This window comes from Thunnus thynnus, chromosome 18 (assembly GCF_963924715.1).
Source record: "Thunnus thynnus chromosome 18, fThuThy2.1, whole genome shotgun sequence".
NCBI classification, from domain to species: Eukaryota; Metazoa; Chordata; class Actinopteri; order Scombriformes; family Scombridae; genus Thunnus; species Thunnus thynnus.
In genome coordinates this window covers 28,265,908-28,282,164 of record NC_089534.1, presented here as the reverse complement: position 1 = coordinate 28,282,164, position 16,257 = coordinate 28,265,908, and the positions used below count along the sequence as shown (strand labels likewise).

Here is a 16,257-nt window from a genome sequence, read left to right as displayed (position 1 = left end):
TAAAGTTTTATTTATTTATGCTACTATGTCTGTTGAATTCTTGCTTATGGAATCTGTGTAAAACATTCATGGAAAATTGGGGGCATAAACCATCTACACCAGTTGGTACAAGTGGAAGATAAGCTGTTAGGTGGCACAATATACTGTATTCACCATGACACAAATATTCATGAAGTGGGCCACAAAGTGTTGAAATTGAGGCCAGTGCCTAGGGGCACAATTTGAAACTCACCAGATCAGTCATGACATGAAGTGGAGGATGATGTCTCATGTTTCTCTGTCAGACTAAATATACTGTCTATTACTCATTGATGCAACACTGTATGAGTAAGAGATAAAAAAGCAGACAAAGATCACAGTTATTCTAAATAAATATATAAAGGTTCAGTTCCTAGAAATGCACTGTATGGCTAAAAATATGTAGACATCCAGACATTAGACATATCCCAAACCATGCTCATCAACCTGCTTCCACTATGCCTTTACTATGCTGGTTTCAGATGTTGGAACCTGGCTGCAGGGACTTGCTCCCATTCAGCCACAAGAGCATTAGTGCAGTCCAACACTGGTGTTATGGGTGATAAGGTCTGGTTCACAGTCTGCTTTCCAACATCCCATGGGTGCTGTACAGGGTTGAGGTCAGGGCTCTGCAGGCCAGTCACATTCTTCCACATCGAACTGGGAAACCATTTCTTTATAGAGCTGGCTTTGTGCAAATGTCATGTTGAAACAGGAAAGGAACAAACACAAACTGTTGCCATACAGTTAGAATAAGACTTTTGTCTAAAATATCAATGTATCTTGGAACATTAAGATTTCCCTTCATTCATAAACCCAAGCCACAAAAACAGCCCAAGAAAAAGGCCCATGGACATGAGTGTCCACTTACTTTTGGTCACATGTTTTACATCACAAGCAAGAAAGTTGAAAACATTGTGCCTGGCTGTGTATTGACATCTCAGTTGGTGCTATTTCCAATGTAGTGTCCTGTTAAAAGTGGCAGGGTGAAACTAACCTCAGGGCATTATAGGGTCATGTGGTGGATCAATCACTGCAAACTGGAGCACTGAAATAGTGTCAGCTACACTGCACAGTGGGGTCTCGTCTGTCTCTAAGGGACAACAAATAAGCCCCGATGTCTCCACAAATGAATCTGCTCTTTCATGATGGCTTTACGTTGAAGCACATGAGACAAGCACCCTAGAAAAATGTAAGTAAAGCAAGTTTTTTATTGCATGTTTAATATTCCCATCGTAAAAGTTAACTGAATAGTCTCTAAAAGCTTGTTGATCTAACTGGCTACTCGTGATTATTTCTTCGATGACAGCAAATAATAATGTAACACAAGATGGGGGATTGGAACTTATTAGGGAGTATTTTAGAAGAGGTCCATATTCATTCCACCATCGTGGGGAAGATCTGGCTCACCATCCTCTTCATTTTCCGGATGCTTGTGCTTGGTGTGGCGGCTGAGGACGTCTGGGATGATGAGCAGAGTGAATTTGTTTGCAACACAGAGCAACCTGGCTGCAAGAATGTCTGCTACGACCAGGCTTTCCCCATCTCCCTCATCCGCTACTGGGTCCTTCAGATCATCTTCGTGTCCTCTCCCTCTCTGGTCTACATGGGGCATGCTTTGTACCGTTTGAGGACCCTTGAGAAGGAGAGGCACAAGAAGAAAGCCTGTCTGAAAGTTGAGCTGGAGGGGACAGACCCTGCGCAGGAGGATCATAAGCGAATAGAGCGAGAGCTCAGGAAACTAGATGAACAGAAGAAAGTAAGGAAAGCTCCCCTTCGAGGCTCCTTGCTGCGCACATATGTTTTCCATATCTTGACCAGGTCTGTGGTGGAGGTGGGTTTTATAATAGGTCAGTGTGCTCTGTATGGCATTGGACTGTCTCCTCTCTACAAATGTGAACGGTTGCCTTGCCCCAACAGTGTCGACTGTTTTGTGTCACGACCAACAGAGAAGAACATTTTCATGGTTTTCATGCTGGTTATTGCCGGAGTTTCTTTATTCCTCAACCTCCTAGAGATCTTCCATCTGGGAGTGAAGAAGATCAAACAAAGCTTGTATGGATACAAATATGGAGATGATGACAGCGTGTACAGGTCAAAGAAAAACTCTATGGTGCAGCAGGTCTGCGTGCTCACTAATTCCTCACCACAAAGGTTGATGCAGCTCACACAGATGACCTGCTCTGTTGTGTCTGATGCTCATGGGGAGACTTTGAACAGCTCCAACCAGCAGGCTCTGCAGCAGCTGGGGGCTGTGGAGCGGCGCTACACTCTGGACAACAGGAAGTCATGCAGCAGTGAAGAGTCCAACGGACCTCACAGCTCCGGCCAGCCACAGTACGCAGAACCTCGACCTACACTGATGGCCAGCCACATGGAGATCCCAGCAGCCCTGAGGAACGCGCAGAGGAAGCAGAGCCGAGTGAGTATCTGTAAGGAGCTCAGTGACATGAGTGATTCTCCGGAGAGCGACCACTACCCCACCGCCAGGAAGTGCAGTTTCATGTCCAGAGGAATGTCGGAGGGAAAGCTGGCCACTCCGTCTGATAGCGCCGATTCTCAGAGTGGAACAGACGTCGAGGCCCAGCACCTCAACCAGGGAGAGAGTCCGGTGATGACCCCCCCACCTCCAGCCGCCGGGAGGAGGATGTCCATGGTGAGAACAGATCAGAAAATGATTATCCAGTCACGTTTTATCTGAAGTACCTAAAGCAACAAATGTCACTATTTGGCTGTCTGATGAATATAGCTGAATATGTAACTTAACTCCAGACTTAAAAAGCAGTGTTCCGCTCTAGTTGAATGTTTGAAATCTGTTGCACCTTAGTCAGCTGGGTGTGTTCAAAAGTGTGCTCTATTGCACCTGTAATCACATCCAGCAGTGATGTCAGAGTGTACTGACACACCATGGAGTACACCTGTACATCACTGCAGGAAGGTCAGAACTATGCTACTGGGGGTTAGCAAACAACTGCTGTTAAGTTGCTCTTTAACATGTATCAAAATGACAAAAAACAAAACAAAAGCGTGTTTTCTTACTTACCTCAAGTGCTGTCAAGCACCACAAACTAAAAGAGGCAAGAATCAAAGAGAAAGATATCTCAAAACCTGGACAAATAAAACTAAAACTATCTGCATGGATAGATTCCACTAGCAGTAAGTGAGAAAACATTTTTTTGTAATTTAGGTGAACTTACCCTTTAAATAATTGAAATTATTCGTAAAAATTCATCCAGTGTTTTGCCACCAACACACACACACACACACACACAGAGTTTTGTTTCTATCACTTTGGAGGAAATTACATTGACTTACAGCCATTTCCTGGAGATTTATCCTAACCTTAACCCTAACCACCACATGCCTAACCCTAACCCTAACCCTAACCCTAACCCTAACCTTAGCCTAAATTTACCTTAATATAGCAGTGAGGTTGCAGATTGCAATCAAATGAATACCCCTTCCCTCCACCTCCCCTTCCAAGTGTGTAGGGGAACCTTGTGTTTAGGGACTTGCTTTTTGTCCCAGTAAGGGAGGCCAGTCCCCACAACATGACTGTCTAAACAGATTTATATCCCCACAACATGAGGAATACCTGGTACACACACACACACACACAAGACCAGTGGTTTCACTGTTTTTTTGGAGGCTTGCCGTCATATAATGACCCTGAAAACTTGGTTTCAAACCCTAACCCTAACCCCTAACCCTAACACCCATAAGTATGATTAATTTAGACTTTAACTGTGTGGGTGTGGTTTGATCAGTTTGATCAGATTTCTATGACATTGGTCCTGGCAACATGGGCAACAACTCCACAATTTTAGTCATATTTTGATTAAAATTTTGTTAAATTGTGATTGATTCATGGAAGTACATGACATCACTTTTTTCCAACTAAGTCACACCCACTTCAGACAAGTGAGAAGAGTGATTTTCCCTTTTTAAACTTAGAGACCTTAAGAGATTAAACTATCAAGTATTTCACAAGTAAAAATGCAAATATTGTAGAAAAATCTGAAAAAAAAATATTATTAATTATTATGTTTAGATTTCTTTGTTATTTTTTTCAACCCCTTATTACATGGGAAATTTGGAACATTTAAAATCTGAAATGCTCTTGGGAAAACACTCTGAAGAAAAAATGTGAGGAAAATGGGAAATAATAAGAGTAATTTAAAACCAGGTGAAATGCATGTTTCCCTGCCTGCTCTGGTTTAAAGTTTCCAGTCTGTTGCACTGATCACAGTCAGCATCACTGATGGGTGTGGTCAGTGATGCACCCTGGAATACACTTCTACATCACTGCAGCAAGGTGAGAGGTTACACCTGGAGGTCAGGGTCAGCTGGAGGTCAGGAAAACAAGATTTTCAGCTGCTGTCAGGAGAGATGTGTTTGTGTCTGTGATTTGAATAATAACAATGTATTTTTCTTTCTTTCAGAGCATGATCCTGGAGCTGTCTTCCATCATGAAAAAGTAAATTGAAAATGATGGTTTTGGGAACAAAGTTGGAGGCATGTAGGAGTTTTAAAGGGGCCGAGGGATCCTGATCGCAAAGCGAATCTCATCCTCTCTCAACTGCAACGTTATGTTTTCATAGTATGTTTATACAGTATGTATCATGCATGAACAAGAGCTTCAGTTCAGTTTTACTCACATGACATTCCACAGACAATGCTTAATACTTTGCTTCATGTTGTGTACAATGATATCTCCAGCTTCTCATTAATTTTATATTGTTAGTTTGCAAGCAACTTGCTATTTAGGGTTGGGTTTGTGGAGACAACAAATCAAATATGAATCAAAATTATATTTGGCTCAAAACATATGTGAAGGCTCATAAAATGAGGCCTGTCGCAAAGATATTTGACAGAAGATTGTAATTACAGATTGTGGAAATTGCAACCACAAAAAAGATGAGAGAACTCTTTATACCAGTGTTTATGGTTTATCATACAGAATGAGCTGGAGAAAAAAAAGGGCTCTTCAAATTCAACATTTCGTTTCGATTGAGACTAGCCTAGCATGAATATATCTGACAAATGTCAGCTTTTATTGTGAATGTTTCTGTTTTTTTCTATTAAACACTTTCCCCTCCTCAGTACGCCCAGACTGATTTGTCTGTGTGATATGTTTTTTAGTCTGGAATGACTCTAATAAAGATTACAGTGCATTTTTTGTCCTGAAGACAGTTATGTGACTCAGTTGGTCAACCTTTGTCCAAAACTTTCTTTCCACAGCAGTTTATACAGCTATTCTGTCAGGTTATTATAACATTTCTTGTGGATACAAAGCTACATGGTCGGATGAGATTAACTGGGCTGATAGTGATGACTCAATGGTCGAAACGTTTACTCACACACATGAATGTTACTGAAAAATTATATTGCTATGTAATTTTCATTCTCCTAAAGGACTTCTGTCCATTCTGTCCATTACCTGACCTTCACACTTCTCCACCTTTGGTCAGATTCTTAATTTTATATGATTTATAAGATAATAAATGGGCAGCTTCCCCAGAGGATGACCCCAATTCAATTTAATGATCCAATGCAGGACTGGTTTAACTGACTAGGAAGCCTCAGGACAAAATTGAGCTACGTGCCCCTGTTGACCCTCTTGACCTGCAAAAATGTATTTAAAAGTTTATCTGAAGCTCATATGAAGCTTCAGCATCCAAATGAGTCAAATCAAGTAGATATCTTTCAACGTTACAGTCTTTTTAGTGACAAAGTCCCTCTTTTTGTTACTATACTTCCACCACAGCTCAACAGGGAAACACTGTCCGAGGAAACACAAAGAGGGAATTTGAAGCTAAAAAGACTGTAAATGTGTCAGATATCCACTTGATATGACTAACTCAGACTGCTGAAGCCTCGGCCCGGCACCAAACAGCAGACTGACAAAGTTAGCAAATACGCTCACCATCTAAACTTTATAAGGTGTAGTACTGTGTTTGCAGCTTGTTCTGCTGCCCCCAAGTGGCAAAAAACAAAAACAAAAACAAACATTTTGTCATGAAAAGACACACTCAGGCAAAAACATCCACAAAACAACAGCATGATATGCATGTTTCTTTATTTCATAAAGAGAAATGGTGTCTAGACAAAAAAGTCATTTATATAACACTAGCAATTGAAATGAATGAAAATGGGGTTTGCACAATACCGTATTTACAATGGTTAAGTCATTTTAATTAATTAGGGTCATGTAGCATTTAAAAATTATAAAGGTAAGAACTCTTAGTAGAGAATAAGCAAATAACAGCTATTTCAAATTGACAATATTAACACAAACAGTCATCTAGAAAAATGAAAGAAAAAAACAACAACTTGAACTACAAGCTTAAGAGCTATTACATTAAAAATGATGCACCAAAATCTACTAATACAATAATCCATATAATCTGTGTAAAAAGCATGTAGAAAAAACACCTGATGCAGTTTGCTGATACAGTCATTGACCAGTAATGAGAGGTATGAAGGATTTCACAGGTAGATAAGTGTGAGAAAGTCCGCACTGGTGACTCAGGGATGGGGGCCCAGGCCCCTGCATACACTCACTTCGCTTGAATGTGAACTATGGCCTCTGCAAGTTCTAAGGCAAATATCGGAGGTGCACTTGTATCCATGTAATGTTGACCCATCCCAAAAGGTGGATTAAAGACAAGGTGAGGAAACTCATTCTTTGTCTCTTTACACAACACCAAGAACCAGTCCAATTGAACCGAGCAATTTTACATGGCAAAAATTGATCAAACATGACATGACACCTATTTGTAAACATATTCCATTTTTATATTTTACTCAATGATTTCAGCCTGCACATTCAACCAGGATACCAGATTTTTTTTTTTTCAATAAAGTTGAGCAATCTGAGAAAGGCATGTTTTTGTTCATATTCTTTTATAGAACAACCTTTGGAGTTGAAAAGCCAGTGTTTGATTCAGAGAAGCAGCAACAAAAAATGTAACTAAACAAGACTAATACACAGCAAAAAGGTAAGAGCATTCAATTACAGAGTTACAGCAAGAGTAAAATTGTTGACTTAAATCAGTCTGTTGTAATGGTTATAAACAAATATTGTCACATATGACCTGACAAAGTAACCTGGAGGATTCCTCATACCTACGTATCAAATTCTTAGATTCATTCAATGTATTTTCTATGTTTGGAATCAATTTAAAGCTGCACTAATCATTTTTTTTATGTCAACAATGAGTAAAATGTGTAATGACAAAGGGGTCACAGGTAATTACTGTATCACCAGACTGTAATTTCCCTAAGCTTTTCCAGAGATTTTGAGTCTCTTGTAGCTCATTGTTTTGGTTGTCCTGCCCGCAAATTTCACCCTCATCAACCGTGTTTTCAGTTGTTTCAGGCCCACAGCAGAAGGCAGCTGTTTTTAGCTAGAAAGCTCTGCATACTACTTGCGCAGCACCAAACAGCAGACAGACACAGTTAGAGACTAGCTGGTGAACATAATGGAGCATTTAGCAGCTGAAGAGCCAGATTCTCAGGAGTTGGTGGAGACCAAAACAGAGCTAAAAGGAGAGTGAATATTGGGCGTATTTTCTTGAGGTGGACACAAACATGACTCCAAATAAATGCTGATGTTGCTCTGTGTCTACTTGATGGATAAATAGGCAACTGTATGCTAAAACGTTGTTAACAACTTCATAGGGTGATAATATGTCAGTGTCTTGTTTACAGCATGTTCTGCTGCCCTCAAGTGGCCAGAAAATGAATTAATGCAGCTTTAAGTGAAAATAACTTATTTTTAAGGGAGTTTTTGTTTTACTCTCAAAAAGAAAAAAAAAGTCTGCTTCAGAGTGATATGGAGAGCAGGTTCAAATGGCACCCTGAGACACTAAATGGTCAGTTCATCCAAATTTAAAAAAATAATTTTTCTCACTTACTGGTATCTGGCCATGTGGGTAGTTTTGAGTTATCTGGAGTTATCTTAATGGGGGTGAACTTTTTGAATTGTGTTTTTAAAATGTAATTTTTCAGTGGTGTGAGCACTGGACAAGTAAAACCAACACTATCTGCATGGCGAGATACCACCAGAGGTTTTTTGGTAATTTGAGTGAACTAACCCTTTGAACAACAGTAGAAATTATGTTTTTTAAAGATGTAATTAGGATGTTGACATTAACTCATCTCACCATTGAAACTGAGTATCCCTGTTGTTGTACTTTTGCCAAACAGCCAGTGTTGGAGCATGCAGCAAGCCAAAGAGTTTATAGGTCTGGACAAAAAGCTTTTCTGACTGGAGAGATCTCTTCATAACTCTATGAGAATCTATGGGTTTAAGCTGAATTAACAACATACAGCAGATGTAATAGAAATTCTGCTATGGAAAAACCAGAAGATAGTGATCATTGTGGGATTATTAGGGTATCTGAGGAGATACCCTGGGGCCTTTGTTACAACAGTTGCTACAATACAAACTTTCTCCAAACAGAAAAACATAAAGCTGAAGAGTCTGTGCTCTGCAATGCAACACTGGGCCTCCTCAATTTAAGGTGAAGCAAATTAAAAAAAAAGTACATGAACAGAAAATGAGTTGCATAATGTTTGCAGAAAAGAAGCTTCAGTGATGTAGAGGGTTTCACTTGAATTTTCTGGCTTGAACCTGGTAGAACCTCCACATGGGCAAATACTGTTCTGCTTCAGTAAATATGTGTACAAGAATGAAAAGAGCACAAATAGGAAAAAAGGGCTGAACAAACACGAGAAATCACACCAGTCGATGAAGAACCACAACTGCTCCCACCTCAGGCTGTGCCACAATGTATGTACTGTGTGTTTGTTTATTGTATGGATATATACTGTATGTGTGTGGGTGCATGTGTTTGTGCGTGTGTGTCTATGTCATCTACAAAATAGGGACCAGTCTTTTAAAAATGTAAAGACAGGTTTATAAAATACACTTAAGAGTTACTCTGTGGCTGTATAACAGAAACAGTCTCACATGTGAGACCAGATTTTAAACTACATCTAAAATTTACATCAATAAAAGTCGGGGGGAGAACTTCAAATGTTTTTTTTTTTTCAATTTCAACATTTAATCCAAGCCTTAAAGCCCCAATCCAAGATTTTTCTGACCATACAGATTTTTCAGGAATTAAATTTATACCTTAAAAATAATCTTGAAAAGTAATAAAACACTGCCTTTGAGCCTACACACATTAGAAAAAATGAACCAATGTTTTTGGGGGGATGGGTGGGTGACAGGGGGTGTGGCTCTTTGCTAGGCTAGCTATTCATTATCTACATTACCTACTGTCTATTCTTTATTGATAGCTATTATATTCTAAGATAAATTAGTAAACTACTGCCCTTTCTACTAGAATTTGAACTCTATGTCATTTTAATGACATATTGGTATGTGGAACAAGGTTATGTTGTAAATGGATTTTTAGTAATTTGCATTATTACAAATGTATTATATATTGAGAATGTGATTTTGAATGAGTTTTTCTTACTCTGGAACAGAACCCTGAAGTTTTTGGAATTCATGGAATCCAATATATATTAGTGGTGAACATGAATTCAAATAGTTAGGGTTGTAAACTGGCCACTCAGGTGAGACTACCTAGCTTTGATTAAATTCCCAAACCAGAAGAGGTGTCTAACATTAGGGGTATTTATCAGCATTGCTGACAAAATTTGTAGTTTAATGTTACAAATCTGCTTAAGTATCTGCAAATTAAATGTTTCTCTTTTCTGTATCCCAGTTTGTATGAGCAAATGAATCCTATGTGTCTCTTTTAAAATCTTTTTCTTTGCTCAAATGAACATCCAATAAACACACAACTGTGTGACGTGAGGCTGTTACACTTGAGGTCTATGTTACAGAAACTCACAATGAATCAGTTTTCAAAGTAAAACCAGAATTTTCTGGTTGTGGTCCAGAAGAAAGAAAACTTTGTTCAAAATCACACTGACATCTGTAATAAAGTAAAGTGGTAAAAAGCTAGAAATCCCTTCAACATAACCATCGTCCGCGGTATGCCATGTGGTTGACTCCATAATGACAGTAAATTACATAAAATGATGTTAGTTGAAAAAGTATTTCAGTTTTCAGCTGCCTTCAATGAACATTTACCACAAGCGGGTTAAATGTCTCCAGCTTGACAGAGGGCCCTTTGACTGAGCGCAGCTAGTTTGGACATGGTTGTGATAATAGCAGGAGAGAGGGGGCTGAACGTCCGCTACATATTAGAAGAGAGCTTTGGTGGATACCATGGATAAACTAACCGCTATGATGACTTATGTTGGGGGCTGCCATGCTGGTAAAACTTCATGAACGCTGTTTTCTGTATGCTAACAAGCCAACTGTTTACTTTATTAGAATCACAAAGGGATCAAATTCTAATAGCAGGTGTTGTAGTATATGCCGATTTGGATAGTAAACTCCAAGAACACAATTCCTTTTTTTAAATTTGTTTTGAAAAACCAATGAAAGAAATGCTAAAAGAGATTGTGTTGAGTTACAGAAGCTAGTGGAAGAGCAGCTAGCCTGGAGGTAACATCAACATGGGGCACCATTTTGGATTGGGGCTTTAAAGAGCAACGAATAAAGCTTCACATTCTAATTGAATTCAACCGTCGAGATAACTCAGCTTGTTTATACATTAATAATTAATTTAAAAAATATATAATTTTAAAGGCAGACTGCTCCAGAGAGAACTTACGAGGCAAACAGAAGCTAGACAAACTAACTAGGCTTATAGCTATAGGCAGCATGCATGCACATCACCAAATAGGATGTTCAAACAAATGCACAATTAGGGCAAACATGTTACTATTTTATATGATTGTTACTCAATCATTTGGACAACACATACACTGCTTTCACGTCAAATGAATTCTGAATTAGCTTATTCAATTCCTAAAGAAATACAAATATAAGGAGTGAACACTCTGATACTAAAACATTAGCTTTCTTTTGTGTTAAGAGAGGTTTCCGATACGTGTTCTTCATAGAATTTTTTTCTTTACTGTATATTGATATAGTTATATCAGCAAGATGTTTCCTCTTGAAGTGCCAATTTAAGTGCTCCAGTCTCAGAATTTTAAGGGGTCTGAAACAAAGACAAAGACCCTCATAGAAGTGCTAAATGGCTCTGAGCGCCTGGGGCTGGAAACAAAGTGCCTGAACTAAGTCTAATTTTAAAAAATATCTTTAAATACTGATAAGAAATAAGATTTCCTCCAAAAACACAAGGCAGAACGCTTTTTTTTCACATTTAAAGAGGAGTCAAGGGTGGAGAGGAGCTGGCCTGAGCCGCGCGTTAAAAACACGTCTTGAACGTCTAACTTTTATACATGCATGGGGCTCAAAATCTGACATGTGTGTGTGTTGGCGCATGTGTCTGTATGTACTGTATGTGTGTGTTTAAATGTGTCTTGAGCTGATTTCCTGAGTATAAGAACACCCACCATGATGGGGAATATTCATTAGGCAGGACAGGAAACAGCAAAGCAAAGATTTTCCCTTAGCAAAAAGGTGCTTGATATAACCCCGGTGAAAAGAAACATCTAAGCCTCTACCTGTACAAAATCACTGTTACAGTCATCATGCTCCATACTATATACATTTCTGCCAAACAAGCACTTGAAAGTCACCGTTACAACATCCAAATACAATGGTATTGCTGATGAGTGGGAGAAAAAATAGCCATTTAACTGCCTGCAAAAATCTTTTTTTTCCTTTCAATTCAGTGCTGAGGAAGGCAAAGGAGGAATGTTTTCGGTTTACAGCCTGTACAAAGTTCTCCTGTACAGAAATACAAATGCGAGACGCTTGAAGACATTTTTGCATATGAACATTTTACAGTCTAACTGCATCGCAACTTCCTCACGTACAGAAGCTGTATTCTCATTTTTCATGAATTAGGTTGAACATTCAGAGGATTTTCTTTTTCCTGAGTTTGAATTGCTGTGACGAAAAGGGCCTCTGAGATATAGCGAGAGAATAACCAGAGAGAGAGAGAGAGAGAGAGAGAGACAGAAAGAGGTAGAGAAGATTGACAGAGACAGAGTGGGAAAAAGAGAGAGAAAGGCAAGAACAGAGATACTGTTGGTACACAGAGAGACAAAGAGAGCTGCTGTTTAGGTCCGATGAGGTTCAACTTTGAGTTGTGATGTGTGAGATATGAAGAACAGAGTCTCCACTGTAGAGGTTGCTGCCGGGGCGAGTATAGCACCATTGTAAGGGTTTGGTGAGAAGTTCCCACTCTGTCATGGTAAGAGGAGAATACCTGGAGAACAGTATTGCTGCTGTTAAGACAACTTTAGTGTCAACCGTTCAAAAAAAAAGAAAAAAAAAAAGACAAAAAACTGACAGCACAAAAAGACATAAATACAAACAAAGCTTGTTTTTCAGTGAACACTGGCAGAGGCTGACCGTCTCAACAACCCCAAGAGAGGGTTTGTCAGAAGAGTAAAATTAAATAATAAAAAAAAACATCAAAAACAACAACACAGAGAACCACCACTACTTGGTGCAGTCCTTCCTTGGCTGCTCATCAGTTGTACATTTGTCAGTCATTTCCTGGCAGAAATCAACTGTTACCGTCTGGTTGGATTTTTCCACGGACAGCCCTGATTGTGTGTACAAGCTGGCGTCTTGGCCGTCCATATCTCTGTCCGCCCCGTTTCTGACGGCCGAGTCGGGCTCACTCTCCGAAGGGCCTGGCGACCCGTGGAGGCTGGGTTCCGGTGTGGCCGAGCCCGAGTGGGTGGTGAGGTCGATGCTGGTGGTGGTGGTGGTGGTGGTGGTGGGGGCGGGGGCGGGTCTGGGGGCAGGCTTGGGCTCATGGGCAGCGTTGCTGCCGGCAGTGGAGTTGGCGGGCCGCAGCACTGGGCAGTAGTGGTGTAAAGACTGGACCTGCTCTGGGCTCAGCTGGACGTCCCTGCACACCTCCTGCGACAGACAGGAGAAGTTCTCCCACAGCTCACCCATACAAGCCTTCAGCTGGTTCCTCTCTGTCAGCAACTTCTCCTTCTCACACACCTGCACACACACACACACATAATATGACTCACTTTAGAGGTTCAGAGAATAAGGCAGACTTTGACTGTAAGCAGTAGAAAACGCTCCTACTCACTGTCTACTGAGCTTGTAAGCAGTGACAGGCATTTACTAATAAAACACTCAGTATTTGAACTTCTGTTAGGCTGTGTTTGTCAGTTTGTCACTCACTATTCCATAAACCACTGGTATTTGTCTCTTTATGGAACAATAAATTGAGATTTTGGACACTGATCAGTCAGCTGAGTCATCAGATTGTAATGGATTGCACATTGTAATGTATCCCACAATGCACTGTGGTATTTTTTAGCAACAAGCAGTGTACATACCACAGACCCAACACTCAAATAAAATCAGAGAAAGTAAATACAGTGCACTAGGTATGAGGAAGGGAGTGATTTACATGTGGTGTCCGGGTTAAATCAACACCAGCAAGTATGCAAAACACAAACAAAAAAAGAAACGATCTGCAAGACATAAGCAGCATTTAGAAAAAAAATCAAACAAATGAATAAACACAAGCACATTGAGAAACACGTTCACCAATCTGATGATGCACATATGGCACTGCAAATACAGAAATGCAACAACACGAGTTTCTGAGGGACACTAAAAACTGACGAATGTGTGTTGTTATATATTTCCTAACACTGATGGTTCTTGAAATTCCATTCACTAGTAACATATGTACCAAATCATTTCTGCTTTAAAGGCTAAAAAGCTTTGTTCTTGGCAAAAAATTACAAACAAAATCAATATTATGATTACAGTGTTTCATATGATGAAATATTATTTTGTTGCTTGGATAGTGTTGTGAAAGAAAAAAAAAAAAGTATGATATTGTTGCATTTCCATCATGCTGCCACTAGAGGCCGACAAAGCCCATGTTCTTAGTGTTCCTGTCATATTGTGTAATCTCAAATACTGCTAAAAACAATATATTTTTTATGAGGTTATCAACTATCAGGTGGGAAATAATTCTTCTCTTACATCATGATACGCTCTTTCTGCCTGCATGCATTTAGAGCAGGCCAGTCTGCGAGACCTTTGAGCTGTATATCATGGATAAAAGGTGCTAAAAGTTTACTATTATTATTGTCATAAAACTTTTAACAGACTGGTGTAATATTTCAGGAGAATGACACAACAAATCAAAGACTTCAAGCATGACAGTAGCCTACAGACTGAGCCAGAGCTTCACCAGCCCACACACTGCTACACCGTCAGCATGGCAACCAGAGGGCACTCCAGTGGTGTGAACGTGCTGACAGGATGGAGCTGCTCTAAACAACACCATCTGAGAGATCATATTTCATTACATCATCATTTCCTTTACTCGGTCCAGGTAGCAGGTGAGATCACTGTTGTGTCTGATGACAGATGGTGACAGTGTGCAGGTGGAAGCGGTCCACTCACCAGTTTTCTGATCTCACACTCCAGGTTCAGGATGCAGTCGAGCTTCCTCTTGCGGCAGCGCTGCGCCGCGATACGGTTCTTACTCCGCCGCCTCATGTCATGGATGAACTCGAGCTGCTCCGAGGTCAGTTTGTGCATTTTCACCAACATTTGGAAGTCGTTCCGTGGAAGATTTGTGATTTGATCTACAGGGAAAGGGAGCTTCACCTGGAAGAGGAAGAAAAACATCAGACAGGTGTCTTTTATGTGAGTATTTATTAAGGTGGATGTCAGTTGTTTATACAGTTAATGTACAAAATTAACTGAAGTGAGCCACTGGAATAATTATAGACTTTTGACAGTGATTAATCCATTACCAAGTGGATAAATGGAAATGGAAATTGCTAATTTAATGTTTTTTATTGTTTTGTTTTGACTTTACTCACAAACTGCATTCAGGGCTGTCTGGGAAAGTTTCAGGTTTGAACAACCTCATGTGGGATTTATATTGTATAAACAGAAATTACATGACGGGTTTTTTTTAAGGGGGATTCGGGTATTTTTTTCATAGTCAAAATGTGTAAATTTGCCAAAAATACATCAGCATTTGGTATTTCCCCAGATTTCTACTCATAGCTTCAGCATTTCTACAATCCTATCTACAGCCCTTAGTTACAGTTGTATTTAATACAATTTAATTTAATTTTGGTGGCAAATTCAGGACTTTGCATTGAAAATTCACATCAACAGCAAAAAAGACATCTCTAACTCGTTAACTAACTGCTTCTCTTTTATACACATTCTCTCTGTGATTAAACAAAGGAGGTCAATGAAGGATTATGGCTTAATTCACCAGGCACTCTAAACAGAGGACCATTACACGTAGGTGAATCAATGTACCATTGATGCCTATACTGGCATAAGACAGTTACTCCATTTGAGCACAAGATGGCAAAAGAGCACTGCTCCACATGCCACACAGAGCAGCACTTCAGCTCTCTCAGCCTCATATTTAACATGTAGCACAATCTCAAGCAGAGGGGAAAAGGTGATCCAAGAAAAGAGTCCCTCTCCATCTGTCCCTTAGCACCTGGAAAGGTGCCAGCATGACAGATTGAGGGGGGCAGTGACTTGTCAACCTGATCCAAATCAGTGTCAGGTGATTTCTGGGGGCATGAATATCTGCACCGGCAACTAGCAGCAGTCTTCACGGCTGAAGAACAAAAGAATTAGTGGGATAAATGCAGAAGCAGTGATTTGGCACAGGAACACGAACCAAAATCAGAAGACCATGTGATATTTCTCTGCTGATATGACAACATATCAAGGTTGCATGTGTTTGGTCTCTTTCTCTCAGTTTGGAGAGCAACAATAAATCATCCTCTCTCCCTCAGGTGATGGCAAACCTTATGATAAGCACATCATAGGCAGATCCACCCCAGCAGTATCTGTGTGCACCAGGGAGCTGTAGCTTTAGGCAGCGAGGGAAGCAGTGGAGGCATAACAAAGAGCCAGAGGAAGACAGCCGGAGAGCTTGGCAGAGATGAGAGGAGCTGCAGCTCTCTCTTTCTCCCCTCTCTTCCCCTTTCCCTCTCTGTGGCTGCCTCTGTGGAGTGCAGGAAGAACAAAGTCAAACAAAGGAGGAAGAGAGGAGAAAGAGGAGCGAGTGATGTGACTCCATACTCTGTACCTGTACCTGGCTGCTCGAGCAGGGCCAGATGCTCCCCGGAGACCCTTACCCGCTTACTCGTCTGCAGCAGAGGCAGCGCAGCTCCGTTTCTACACCAGACGGTACACAG

General features: G+C 40.3%; 2 protein-coding genes across 4 annotated transcripts in view; one reads left to right on the top strand and one right to left on the bottom strand.

Annotated features, from left to right (window-relative positions):
• The first annotated feature begins 1,063 nt into the window (after positions 1 to 1,063).
• Positions 1,064 to 5,123, top strand: gja10b (gap junction protein alpha 10 b). The gene is made up of 3 exons (XM_067571897.1): positions 1,064 to 1,210; positions 1,328 to 2,674; positions 4,461 to 5,123. Exons 2-3 carry the CDS (start codon positions 1,349 to 1,351, stop codon positions 4,497 to 4,499), a joined length of 1,365 nt encoding a protein of 454 aa, XP_067427998.1. The 5' UTR covers positions 1,064 to 1,210; positions 1,328 to 1,348; the 3' UTR covers positions 4,500 to 5,123.
• Positions 5,124 to 6,080: 957 nt separating this feature from the next.
• bach2b (BTB and CNC homology 1, basic leucine zipper transcription factor 2b) overlaps positions 6,081 to 16,257 on the bottom strand; it is a 109,403-nt gene continuing 99,226 nt past the window's right edge. For all 3 annotated transcript variants that reach the window (XM_067571677.1, XM_067571679.1, XM_067571678.1), the window contains 2 exons: positions 14,480 to 14,686; positions 6,081 to 13,045 (listed from right to left, as the gene is read on the bottom strand). In XM_067571677.1, the coding sequence (XP_067427778.1) occupies positions 12,527 to 13,045; positions 14,480 to 14,686 (726 nt within the window). In that variant the 3' untranslated portion in view covers positions 6,081 to 12,526. The remainder of the gene's footprint in view (positions 13,046 to 14,479; positions 14,687 to 16,257) is intronic.